At 44.4% G+C, this 13,656-nt stretch overlaps 1 protein-coding gene across 2 annotated transcripts in view; it reads left to right on the top strand.

The window, feature by feature from the left end:
- The first annotated feature begins 3,784 nt into the window (after positions 1 to 3,784).
- LOC142497146 (protein argonaute-4) overlaps positions 3,785 to 13,656 on the top strand; it is a 29,145-nt gene continuing 19,273 nt past the window's right edge. Inside the window, exons 1-3 of one of the 2 annotated variants that reach the window (XM_075604566.1) lie at positions 3,785 to 4,346; positions 10,565 to 10,733; positions 12,066 to 12,186. In XM_075604566.1, coding sequence (XP_075460681.1) covers positions 3,800 to 4,346; positions 10,565 to 10,733; positions 12,066 to 12,186 — 837 coding nt within the window. In that variant the 5' untranslated portion in view covers positions 3,785 to 3,799. The remainder of the gene's footprint in view (positions 4,347 to 10,564; positions 10,734 to 12,065; positions 12,187 to 13,656) is intronic. The other variant, XM_075604567.1, reaches the window with a different exon arrangement.

Raw genomic sequence — 13,656 nt, 5'->3', positions numbered from 1 at the left:
ACAATCTTGGTTTAACAGGGAAATGGGTCTGTATGACGACGGTGGTTCCAGATTTCTGCCTCGTTTTGAGATGACCATTATTTTCGCTAGATTAAAGTTCGCAATTCCCCCCCCCCCCACCACCTCCCCCCTATGGTTGTATAAATTGGTTAGTGATGTTGCTATTTCGGGGTTTAATAATTTGTGGTATTCTGCACTAAGGCCATCTGGTCCTGGTGATTTGTTATTTTTAAGTGTGTTGATTAGTTTCCTGCACTTCTAGGGTTGTTATAGGGTTATCTAGTGCCTCTATTTGCTTGCAAGATCTGAGGAAGGTTTGCTTCTTGTATAACTTTTCCTCCTAATTCTTTTTCATCTGTGATTGTTGTGTAGAGTTCTTTGTAGTAATTTAGGAATGTTGCACACATTTCTTTGGCGTTGTTGCTCTGCTACCCTCCTTAGTGCTCATGGACACTTTGATTAGTGCTTTTGGTTTCTTTTGTTAGATTAGCCAACAATTTCCCCAGTTTATTGCCCCATCTAAAATAGCTATTTTTTTGATACATAAGTTGGGTTTGTGCTTTCAGTCAGCAAGTGCCTCGTACAACTCTTTGGTTTCTAAATACTGCTTCGTATTTTGTTCTGTATTATCTGTCTTGTATATTTGGAACGCCTGTGTTAGGTGTGTGTTTAGGTTGTTCAGTTTGGTGTTTAGGGATTTCTTTTTCCTAATACTGTAAGCAATTATATGGCCTCTATGTACTGCTTTTTGGATGCTTCCCAGTACAGAATGGGTTCTACAGAATGCTGCTGGTTGTCAGTCTCATAATTGGACCAATGGTTTTGTAGATACGCTTTGAACTCTTGAGTTGGCTAGATACGTGGGCAAGCGCCAGCTTCGCAAGATATTTTGGGATTTACGGAGTCTTAAGTTGATCCATATTGGTGCATGGTCTGGAATTATATTTTCTATTTTAGCCGAGTTTATTCTCCATTAAATTGGTTGAGATTAGGAATCGGTCTATTCCTGAGAACCTATTTTGTGCGTGTGAAAAAAATGAAATCCTTTTTCCAGCGGGTTTAAAATTCTCCAGGGGTCTACCAGTGTTGGGTTTTCCCTGAAGGATTTTAAAGTTCCCCGTTGAGTGTGAATGGTGCGATATCCTTTTGTTTCCTGATCTGTCAAGTGTCCAGTCCTCCACTACATTGAAGTCGCCTCCTACAACAACGGTCTCTGCGTCCCACTCCAAAATTCTTTGGTAGAGATCTATGAAAAACAAATGGTAAGGCAAGTTCGGAGCATATACATTAACCAACAGTCTCGAGTCTTCTATGGTGATGTTGACCATGAGATCTTCCTCCTGAATCTTTCAGAGTTTTATGGATGGTGTAGTTCACATTTTTGTTTATTAGTATTGCAGTTCCTTTTTGCTTTCCAGTGTATGGTGCCATGATTATTTCCTAGATCCATGGTGCTTTTAGTCTTTTGGTGTCCTCCTTCAGGAAGTGTCTCTTGGAAGAGGGTCCCCAGCGCTTTGGATCTTTTGATGTGGGAGAGTATCTTCCTTCTTTTTGCTGGTGAATTAAGGCCCTCGACATTCCAGAAGACCATCTTGAGGTTGTCTATCCAGATTTGGGAATCCTCAGGTTCTACAGTACTTAAGCTTTGTATTGAGGCTGCTTCTATTCAATTCCTTCTGTGGGGTTATAATCTTTGTTTTGTTTGCTTTCCATTGGAGGTGAGCCGTCCCAGCGAGCGGACCCCTCCAGGTTTTTGGTGTTTTGGCTTGAAGTTTTGATTTTGGTGGACTTTTCCTGCTATGTCGTGTTTGGTCCAGCTTAACAAGCAGCAACAGGTGGTGTCTGTGGGCTTTGTGTGGCAATTCCTGTGGGTACTCGCCGACCAGGCTGACTTAGTTGGATTTTAGTGGCCTGGGTTTGCCAAGATTGCCTTTATTTAGTTCATGAATCGTTTGGTGGATTTGGTCCCTCTTTAAAGTGCGCTTGCACTCTTTCTGGTGACTCAAATAGGTATTGGAGCCTTCCGTGACTGTTTGTTTGGCTGGGTAGAGTAATATGAATTATTTCCTTTTCTGGTATAACTCTTGCATAATGGGGAGAACTCTCTCCTGTTTGTGATACTTGGGCCGAGAAGTCTTGAAAGATTAGTAGTTTGTTGTCTTTGTAGTGCAGATCTGACCTTTTCCTGTAGGCTGCTAGCATGTTCGCTCTGCCTGCATAGTTTAGGAACGTCATGATGACTGGTCTCGGTCTAGCTTTGTCTCTTTCTGGTCCCTGTCTGAGCTCTCTCTTCAGATCTTCTGCTGAGCCTGGCATTTTCAGCGCCTGCTGCAGACCTTTTGATAGCATCTGGGTCAGACCTGTCCCCCTTAGGTCATCCAATTTTTCCTGTATAGATAATATGGGTTTAGATTGCCTCTAGCTTGCTTTGCAGCTTCTGTACTTGTCTTACAAACCATGGTTCTGCTCTCCAATTCTTCCAATCTTTGCCCGTGCGAGCCCAGCTGTCAGTGTCTCCTGTATAATATTTTGAAGCTCGAATATTGTTTCAACACACATTCCCAGCTAGCTCAAACTCCTACACCCACCACATCATGAATATATATTTGTCAAAAAAGAGTGCTACTGGGCGTGGCAAATGTATACAACAAAAGATAGGGGTGCCCAATGCTACATCAAATTGACAAAACAAATATGGTAATGAGTACAAAGTTCAAATACTTCAATAATAATAATAACTACTTGGTTATTTAGTTAAACCCTTTGGCCAAAGCGTTATAAGCCTGCATACCAAACGTCAAGGTATAATCAATAATGCAGGTCCTACACTGCACTGTGAACCCTTCCCTTTATCTCTGTATGAGGGGAAAGAACCATAATAGGTCCTGTTCTTTTCTTTATTGGTTATACCTTGACGATTGGTATGCAGGCTTATAACGCTTTGACCAAAGGGTTTAACTAAATAACCAAGTTGTTGTTGTTATTGAAGTATTTGAACTTTGTACTCATTACCATATGTTTTGTCAATTTGATGTAGTATTGGGCACCCATGTCTTTTGTTGTATATCAAATATTTTTTCCTCAGAGGGGAGATCAGCTTCAGCACTTTTCTGGCTATGGCCTCCGCCAAAGTCATTTCGTGTTCTTGGGGTATCAGTGGTGTATTAACTCTTTCAGATCTATCTAGCAAATGTGGCTCTGGGGCCACTTTTTTTTTTCATTTGCTTATTGATCTTTTTGCTGCTGGTGCTTGTTTTATCTGTAAATTTGTCCATGTTAAGATGTTTGGGTTGCCTTTAACTTTTCCTGCACACAGGTATATCCTACACTTAGCTGGGTGCCTTGTTGTGCTTGTACTTTGTGAGTGTCTTTGTTTTTTTTTGGGGGGGGGGAGCCATCTCCTCCACCTCTCCCCGTATTAAGGGAGCCCCCCCCCCCATCTCCTCTCCCCGTATTAAGGGAGCCCCCCCTTCTCTGTATTAAAGGAGCCCTTCTCCGACACATGGCTATTTTCATGGAAGGTTTAGTGAGGGTTCTCAATCTTCCATAGACCACCAACATTGGGTTAAAGTAAATAAATAAACACCCACACACAATCATTCAGCTAAATGTGAGGGCGCCTCCCTCCTACAACAGGAAAAGCTGCACAGCCATCCCTTCTGTCTCACACTTTCCCTCCCCTCCTTGCTGCACGTGGCCGCTCTGTGTATTTACACTCTCACGGGCTTTTGGGGGGGAGGGGGGGGAGGGGGGCGCACGCTTCCATCCTCCCGACCACATCCGGTTTTGGGCTTCGCGCATGCGCACGCTTTTCTTCGCAGTGTCCGTTTCCCTGCCGCGCGCACCAGCTTTCTCCACTGTCCGTGTCTGCCGCGCGCGCGCTCCCGTAACCCTCGCGCTCCTTCACACCTATATACACACCCTATACATACATATACGGGCGCGCGCGTCCGGTGCTCTCGTGCTACGCCCGCCACTCACCCTCCTCCTTCCCCAGTATCCAGCACTCGCTCCTTCCGGTCTTAGGCTGGAGAGCCGAGCCCCTGTGATACCCGCCCGGTCGGTCGTGGTGGACCTCTACGGTGGACCCACCCGTTCAGTGGTCGGTGAGGGCCCGGCCCCGTGGGTCACCGAGGGGTCCCCTCCCGGTCGGACGGCCAGGCCCCCGCTGCCTCCCGTCCGTCACTGCGGCTGGTCGGTGAGGCCTCGGAGCCCCTCGCCGCCGCCTCCCCCTCCTCCCCCCCAATTCGTCGGAGAGGGACCCCAATCCGGAGCAAATATTCCGGAGAAACAGAGACTCCCGGAGAGGACCGCAGAGGAGATGGAGGCGGTGGGGCCCGGTGAGTGTGAGTGAGGGAGGGGCGAGCCCGGGAATGTGTAGGCCTCACCTGTGGGGGGTCATTGTGTGCGAGGGGCAGGTATATGTTGTATCCCTACATTCATAATAGTATAAGGTTGGGGCTAACTAAAAAAGAAAAATATATTGGGGTAAAGGAGTGGGCTATTTATGAGGGAGCAGGTATGTTGATGTGGGGGGGGGGGAGGGGGCTTAAAGTAACTAGACAATGTTTGGGGGAGCAGGTATCTTGTGGGGTTCAGGTGTTGCATGTAGGGGGTATTTGCATGTGTGGAGGGTACAGGCAGCTTATATTTTTATTTTTTTATGCAGGGACGGGGATCTGTAGGGTGATATTGCAGGTGTTGATGTCTGTATGCACGGTGTGTTGAGTATTTGTGCGTGGGGTATTGTTTTTTGGTTGGTTGGTTGGTTGGTGGGTGGGTGGGTAGGTATACCAGTGTTGGAGGGTATTTAAGCGGCTTGCAGACTGATTGATTGATATATTTTTCCATACGCCCATTATCACTTGTTTGCTATGGGTATATTTGAGAAGAGTAATGTGGAAGACAATACCTGTGCGTGGGACTTTTCATAGGGTAACAATGTGGCGTACGTGGAGAAATCATAAAGGAAGATCTGGGATGCCATTATGCCTCTGTGGAGATGTTATAGTATGGGTGATAGTGTTTATAAGTAAATTGCAGAGTATATAAGGCACATATGTGACCCATGTAATGGGTGGACACAGCGGGTTAACTAAAATAGGCTTCACTAGGGCATACACATGTGGACACAAAAGACTTGCACCTCATTGATTAGTGGTAACTAATCAAAAGATTCAATTTAGAAGAAAGCAACCACTTTTAACCTGCCATATGTGCCAAGCACAGCCAAAATAATGCTAGGTCATGCACAGCTGGTATATATTTGTAAGATATTAATACCCTTGTATTGTGGTAAAGACATTAGCTCCCTCTTTATCTCCTCGTGCCTGTAGATTGCAAACTATTAGTCAGTTCCAATGAGCCTCTGATAATGCAGGGTTGGTGAAACAGGTTTTTACGGTTTTCCACATGTTTTTTGAGGTTGCGAAGATCTCCTAAAACTCCCAGCTCGTAAGCAAATCTTGGGAATGCAGTGGGCAGCTGAGGTATTCACTCTTGAACCTTGCTATTTTATGTATGCACCTTGCTGAATGGGTTTACTCTGTATCCTGTGGGTTGTGGAGGAAGAAAATGTTTTAGTCCATTTAGGTAAGGGGGATCATTCCCTTAAATTACTTGCATGGACCGGTAGTGTTACTGTAGACTTCAAGCACCTAGCTGCTCTCCTTATGAACTTTAAAACTTTTAGTATCCAGATCTCGGAGACCTGGATGTGTTGATTAATATCCTGACTATTAAGGCGTTTGTGTGGTGAGGGTGTGTCCATAAGGGTTTTGTGGTTCTTCAATTTCAGCCCTCTACTCGGTGTGTAAACAAATCACAATTTGCAATGTTTTTAATCTAGCTAGACTAGCAGTGTCAAAGTTGTGGAGATAAAAAGCACATTTAAAAATATTACAATTACACTTTTATTTTTTTTTTGTAAATCCATCTTTCTCCAAACAGATAATTGCAGGACTATTTTGCAAAATATTTCTTTCCACTTAAAGACAAACCAACAGCAGTTTATATATTTGCAAAAACAATGGGCTTTAATACCGATCTTTACTAACAGAAGAGGTGAATTCCTCTCCCTACAGTTAATGTCTCACTCAGTATGCATGTGAAGAGGTTGGTTGTATGTGTTCTGCTTTTCTGGACTAATCTTCCCATGTGGAAGACCTTTAAAATTAACTTTTTGTTCTGTGGCTGTGATGTCATACTGTACTTCTTTCAGACTCCTCTCCCTTAGTGAATTGTATGGGGTCCCCCTTGCATACTCCTGTTGACTCACGCCCCGATGGGCACAAACCTCTTTTTAGAAAGTTAGCTGTGAGTTTTTTGTTTTATATTGACTCAACGATCAGGATAGACCAGACTATCATGATCGTACCATGACTAGACCAGGGGTCCCGTGGGTGCCTAAGAATCGCGAGTTACCAGTAGCTTGTCGCAGTGCTCCCTATAGCTCCTGAGTGCCTCTCATGTCGGTCTGCGCTGGAAGTCTGGCCCAACTTCTGCATTTGCAAGCAGGATCGGTGTGACACTGGAGGAAACCCCCAAGATAAGTGTGTGTCCGTGTCCCCTCCTCGCTCCTGAACTCTCAAGTGTGCCATTGAGCATAAAACGGTCGGGTACCCCTGCACTAGACAAATACAAGTGTTCTTGTATACAAGGTACAAGTAATACTTTATTCTGCAACAGGGGTACAGAGAAAACTCAGGTGGAGGGCGCTGTCGAAGCGAGCTTACCCTCGATGTCCTTCAGAATCCATATAGGAGAAAGTAAAATCCAGAATGTTGCTCTCAATAACCAGAGACAAACTCGTTGCACAAGGTCTAGTAACCGACCACTGCACTGGCAGGAAGCAAAGGCCCATGAATAACTGGCAGGCTCTGGGTGGCAGTGGGATAATACTGTTTCACTCACTGGGATCCGCCTCAAATTCTGGGGGAAACTGAAGACGTGATTGGAGCAGCAGTCTCACGGCGGGGTGCTTTAAGAATTACCGGGGCACCCTGGACTCGGAATCCTAAGGCCACACACCCAAACATGGTCATACCTATACCCCATCGAGGACATTGGATAGAGGTTGAGGCAATATGGGGACCAAAGAATAGAGCTGTCAAAAGTGGTAGTGTATATAAACGTATCACTGACAGCTGGGGTCCTGTCACACAGAAAGGTCCTGTGCAAGCCCAACTGTCTGATTTTTATGGTGCAGAACACTGCACAGCATTTTTGTCTCTTAAGTTTACAAAACTTTAACTCTACCGAATGCAAATGAAAAAGCAGCAGTCCTACCCAACTAAACCCCTGGTTTTGACCGCACAGGAACTAGGGGCTAATTTAGAGCTGAACTAGACTATTTATTTCTATGTTCCCCCTTTGGTTCCCAACATTACAAACTGTTTGTTACCGGCATTACTTACTGGCTTGTAATGGGGATTTAAATGGCCATCCAATAGGATGCCACAGCGGGTGATGGTGCAGCTTCCTATTGGGCTGCGATTAGGCAGCCATTTTGTTTCACCTGGAGGGAGATTTAAACCTAGTCACTTCATTTGTAATGAGTCCTCAGAGCTGAAACCTGGCTGTGTGGAGAGGGGAGGGGGGGGAGGTGCTTCTGATTACTTTTTTTGTCTATTACTTTAATATATTTTATTGCCCTTTAAATTTTTGAAGTCTTAGGCTGCGGTCCCAGTCATCACTGTGACACGTGCACCCAGCGGGAGGGAGGGGTGTTGGGTGGGTGTGTATCGCGTGCACAGCGCTAGCCGCGATCTGCGGTCTCGGGAGAGAGGGAGAAGTTGCGACGGGAGGGGGCGTGGGGCTCTGTCTCAAGTTACACACACAATTTATTTGAGTGTGGAATCTTGCAGTACAGCGCGGCTGCTGAATGTGCGCCGACGCATGTACTCGGCCCTGAGTGACTGATGGGCCGGTGTTTGTGCGCACAGTGCACACCGAGGCGTGCGCTGTGGTTGTCACTGGGACCGCAGCCTTAAGCTCCATTTCAGACATTTTTTAAATGTCCTGGAAGCTAGTGAATTTTTTTACACTTTGGTGAACTCTGGTCTCGTGTAGGCTTCTGCAGAGGGATTGCTGCTTTAAAAGGGGCAAAATAACTGTCATATAGCGCTTTTCTCCCAATGGTGCTCAGAGCTTCATAGTTGCAATATGTAGCGCCCTTTACATGTATTACAGGCACTGTCCGTCTGCCGCTGAGTTTAGTCTGTTTTGACGCGAGGCACCGAGAGTGACTTTCCCAAATGAGCCGACACCGAAATTTGTACTGGTCTCCTCCCTCAGTCAGTGTCATTGTTTTCAGTCTGTGCCTTAACCCAGGGGAGCGCAAACTTTTCCAGCTGCGCCCCCCTGTGTTCCCTGCCTCTGTGATGGCGGCCCCCGTCCCTACCTTAGGGCTCGCTCTGACAGGCTGCTACGGCAGTGTTAGCTCCTGCAGCACAGCGATCTGTGCTCAAACTGCAGGAGGCAGATCGCGGCGTTTGGGGGGTTTGAAAACTCCCACCGCACAACCCAAATTTGTGACGGGCGCACACGTCGCATCGCCTTCTGTCTGAGCTCAGCCTTAAAGCTGCGGCAAATGACGCTTGGGTCACGTCACGTGACCCACGGCGTCGTTTGACGCGTGTGACGTCACATGGCTCCGCGGCGTCAAATGCCATGTCGACACGTCACAGAGCGTCTGAATCCCGGTAAGTATAGCGTTGCAGGGGCCTCACGCGATCCCCCCAGCATTAAATTAAATGCCGTGGGGAAGAGCGTGGGGCCCCTGCAACGGCCTGCGCCCCATCCCCCGCGCAAAATCACCCGTCCCCCAGTTTGCTCAAAGCTGCCTTAACCCATTGAGCCATTCCTTCGGCAACCATAAACCAGTGATGTAAGTTTAGAATGGCAGCATTAATTAACATAACACATGATTAATATTAACAAATGTGCCTGAATATACACAAGTTTTCAAGCAGTAGCATAAGAATCAGGTAAAAATTAAACTATTTGGAGAAAGTTAAAATATTTTTAAATTAAAAAAAAATGTTTAATTGCTTACAGTGGTTCATGCCACTAGTTTAATTTTTACATGATTCTTAAGTGACTGCTTAAACTGTTGTGTATATTCAGGCACATTTGTTAATCTTAATCATTTGTTGTTGTGTAAATTAGTGCTGCCATTCTAAACCGAACTGGTAAAGGCAGGACAGGGCTTTGTATTTGGAGGTAGTTTAGATGACTTTGAAGGTGGGTGCTCAATCGCTGAAATTGTGCACGGCGTCTGCAACATTTAACATGGTTATTTGGAGTAACGCAAGCTGTACTGTACTGTCGACCACTGCAATGCATTTCAGTTTGTTCTAAACATGTATTTAATACGATTAAGCTACGGTCCTAAAAACTAAGCAATCTGTTGTTTATACCTCTTCACTACCAGAAAAAAAACCGTAACATGTAAAGGGAAAACCATTTAAAAAAGAAAAGTGATGGACTGTTCATTGCATACTAATGCAATCAGTATTTTTTTTTTTTTACTAAATGCAGCTCATAAGTTCTGGTACATAATCGGATCCTAAGAGTTGTTTAACTGCTAAAATGACTGATAAAGCCAGAACATAGCAGAACTACACTGTATAATGCACATAATTTTGTGCTTTTTTTCTCCCCATCTGTTTCTACTGCCAAGCTCATGACCTTGTATCCTGCTTCTAAAGCTGTTGGCGGTTTCAAAATCTGTAACCCTCTTCCTTTTTTGTTGTTGCATGAAACAAAAGCTTCCTTAAATTGGTAAGATTATTGTATTTATATTTCTAATCTGCTACATCTTCCACTGTAAAACCTGCTGTGATGGCCCTTTTGGGGAGATAGGTTTGCAAACCACCGCAGAGCCTACTGACATGAAAGGGTTAAAGCAGTGGCCCTGTGTACCTAGTACATGAAGGGTTAGCAGCCTTCCTGGAACATTGGTTTCTCTACCAGACCTGCCTTGCTGACATGGTGACTTTCTGAAATGTGGCAGCAGGTGGACAGTTTTAATAGATCAGAAGTCTTTGCAGTCATCTGTGATGCTTCAGTGGGCGCATATGTTCGAACTATCGTTCTTGGCATGTACTTTCGTTTGCTGCTAGTAAAACACAAAATTCTCTTCAAATATAAGCTTGTATGCTTGGACAAATATTTATTCCATGATTTCTCTTTTCAAATGTTTTACAGGCTCTCCAATGGGAGACATGGGAAGGTGCTCTGAAAACTGTTAGTTGAGTTAAAAACTTGTTAAATATACTGGTATATTAAATAAACTGGTACAAATAGAAAAGGTACTGCTTGGGACTGAAACACTGGAGTAAATGCACAGCAAGCACTTCCAAAGTTAATGTTGTTCATAGCCTCTTATGAACTTGCCTTCCATTCATTTTAAACTGAACTCTCTTTAAACAGGTGCATATTTGCAGTTACAACATCGTTCTATTGGCTATTATGATTGCATTGTGCATTATTGTAACATCTTTGTATTTAGATTTTGGCTGGTTTCTTTCCATTGATTATGAAATGTATGTTTCTTGCTCAGGCCCTCCACCGACCAGCCTCTTTCAACCTCCGCGGCGTCCTGGCCTGGGCACACTCGGGAAGCCAATCAGGCTCCTCGCCAACCACTTCCAGGTCCAGATACCGAAGATAGATGTCTATCATTACGATGTGGATATCAAGCCTGAGAAGAGGCCCCGGAGAGTCAACAGGTAAAGGAGATGCTCAGAGAGAATGAGCTACTCTAAACAGGTTACTTACTATAGTGTCCATTATTCTATTGAAAACATCACTTGCTTAAATCTCTGAATCTTTCTACTCCAACAATATCTAAATAATACCTTACATCAGAGGTGTGCAAACTGTGTGGCGCGGCATTTGCAGAGGCCCCACACACTTCCCCAAGGCATTTAAATTATATGCCGGGGGATCGCGTGAGGCCTCTGTAACTTCACTTACCTTGTCTCTGGCGACGTGGCACCATGGCAACGCGACTCCGCAACGTCATTTGACGCCGGAAACATGGTAAGGAGGGGGTGGGGGGCAGTGCAGGCAGGGGGAAAGTTTGCGCACCCCTGCCTTACATTGTATTGTATGTCTTTATATAGCGCCATTAATGTACATAGCGCTTCACAGTAGTAATACATGTGGTAATCAAATAAATAAAAGATAATATAAATAACAGATCATGGGAATAAGTGCTTTAGACATAAAAGTAACATTAAGGAAGAGGAGTCCCTGCCCGAGGAGCTTACAGTCTAATTGGTAGGTAGGGAGAACGTACAGAGACAGTAGGAGGGAGTTCTGGTAAGTGCGTCTGCAGGGGGCCAAGCTTTATGTATCATGTGTTCAGAATATCCACAGTGCTATTCATATGCTTCTTTAAGGAAGTGCCTTAAGGTGGGTCTTAAAGGTGGATAGAGAGGGGGCTAGTCGGGTACTGAGGGGAAGGGCATTCCAGAGGTGTGGGGCAGTCATTGAAAAAGGTTTAAGGTGGGAGAGGGCTTTAGATACAAAAGGGGTAGAAAGAAGACATCCTTGAGAAGAACGCAAGAGTCTGGATGGTGGATAACGAGAAATTAGGGCTGAGATGTAAGGAGGGGCAGAAGAGTGTAAAGCTTTAAAAGTGAGGAGAAGAATGGAGTGTGAGATGCGGGATTTGATAGGAAGCCAGGAGAGGGATTTCATGAGGGGAGAAGCTGAGACTGATCTAGGAGTCACATAAGTCATTCAGTAAATACTTTCTGCTATTTGGTCCATGCTGGATTTTCATGTCACATAACGAAATAAGGGAACATTTTTTAAACAATGGAAGCAGAGTTCAGAATGAAATTGTAGCTCAGTATTTACTGGGTCAGGGGAGTGGGCATTAAAAAATTCACCAATATTCATGGATCCCTTCCCTTTATATTTTAAGTGCAAAATGGCATAGTTTGGTGGGACCAACATTATCCCAACTGTAAAATGTTAACAGTGTAAACCAATGACTAATAAGGTAGCATGGCTTTAAGGTATGATCTTAAAGTTTGCTTGTTTGTGCTCAGGGAGGTGGTTGACACGATGGTGCGGCATTTCAAAATGCAGATATTCGGAGACCGTCAGCCAGGATATGATGGCAAGAGGAACATGTATACGGCGCACCCACTACCAATTGGAAGGGATAGGGTAAGTGCAAGGGCTCTGTGATCCTCTATTGTTTGTTTTTGATCTGTCTGTGTCTTGTCTTCAGTTTGGCGGTAAGGCTAGATAACGGAAGCACAAAGATGCTGGTTTCAGTGCCTAAATGAGACCGCAGCAGTTTTCCCTTTCCACAATCACTTAGTTCTTGCATCTTGGCATTGCTTTGGCTCTTCCACCCCCTCCCCCCCTGCAGTAATCTGATATTTTTCTTGTTTTTTTTGGGGGGGTTCTCTACCAATTTGTTTGTTCCAACTGCCGTCTTCATATGTGTGGTTTGTTGTTGTAATTGTTAAAAGAATCCCTGTGCATCTCAATCCAACTGCAGCACTTTTTTTCAGCTCTAACGGAAATTGTTTATTTCTGAGGTTCTTGATGACGATGGTTTGTCTTTTTAATCCATTTTCTTTCTATCTTTAGATCATTATGTGATTTGCTGCAAACCAATCAGTGATCACTTGTCAAAACGGTTCTGAGCCTTGCAGTCTTTAATCATGTTTTTTGGGGGGATCTAGTCAATTTAATTCTTGATTTCATTGGTTCAACTCATTCATTTTCTTTTTGCATTCTCCTTGAAGAGTAATTCATGATGCAGAGGTTTTCACATTCTACCAATCGTTTGCACATTAATTCCTGTCGACACAGCCATACATTGCAACTAATGCTTAGTCTTTCTGCTAGGCTCCCATCTTTGCATTGAAATCTCCCATAAAATTGAAGTGGCAATTTCCTTTAAGTTGGTTGATTTTCATGGTAGAAGTCTTCCACTTCATTCTCTGTGACTTGATGTTGGAGCATACACTGAGATTTGGCGCTTGTATCTGAATTATTCTTGCTGCCGTTTCAGATGAGCTCTCATACTTCACTATGCTGTTTGTTTCTCCATTTCCTGTTGATGAAGCTTACTCCACTGATTCTTCCATTTTCTGTACCTCTGTTGTCAAAAGGAGACCTATTTTCTTACAATGAGGCCTTCATATTTTCTTGATGAATGCTAACAATATCCCATTTGAATTTTCTGAAGGTAGTCTACCAGTTCTTGCAATGCTGCTTTTATTGGAGCGAGTCTGGCAGTTGTAGGTAGCTAGATATGAGGTTTGAATGGCAGCTGGTGTCTAATCCCCAGGAATTCTTGGCGTACTCTCCTTTTAGTGCCTTCTTCCTGAAAGCCACCAAGCCCAGTGATAATCTGGCCCCAGGAGAATTTGTTTCCTGTATGTTTAATATTTGGATGTTAAGGACATACTTGCCATGCTTTAACTGCGTGTTGGCAAGTACCTTTCCCACTTTAGCCAGGTATATCATTCACGCTGTCATAGCACGATTGCCACATCCAGTGCAATTGGCACTAGACACCTTTAATCACCTGTTGCCACCTCCCAGCACTTTTAAGGCAGTGAGATGAGGATTTGACGGAAGGAGATGCATATACGAAACTTCATCCCTTGTCGATCCAAG

The sequence above is a fragment of the Ascaphus truei genome, chromosome 6 (assembly GCF_040206685.1).
Source record: "Ascaphus truei isolate aAscTru1 chromosome 6, aAscTru1.hap1, whole genome shotgun sequence".
Lineage (NCBI taxonomy): Eukaryota > Metazoa > Chordata > Amphibia > Anura > Ascaphidae > Ascaphus > Ascaphus truei.
This window is presented reverse-complemented; position numbering and strand designations above follow the sequence as displayed.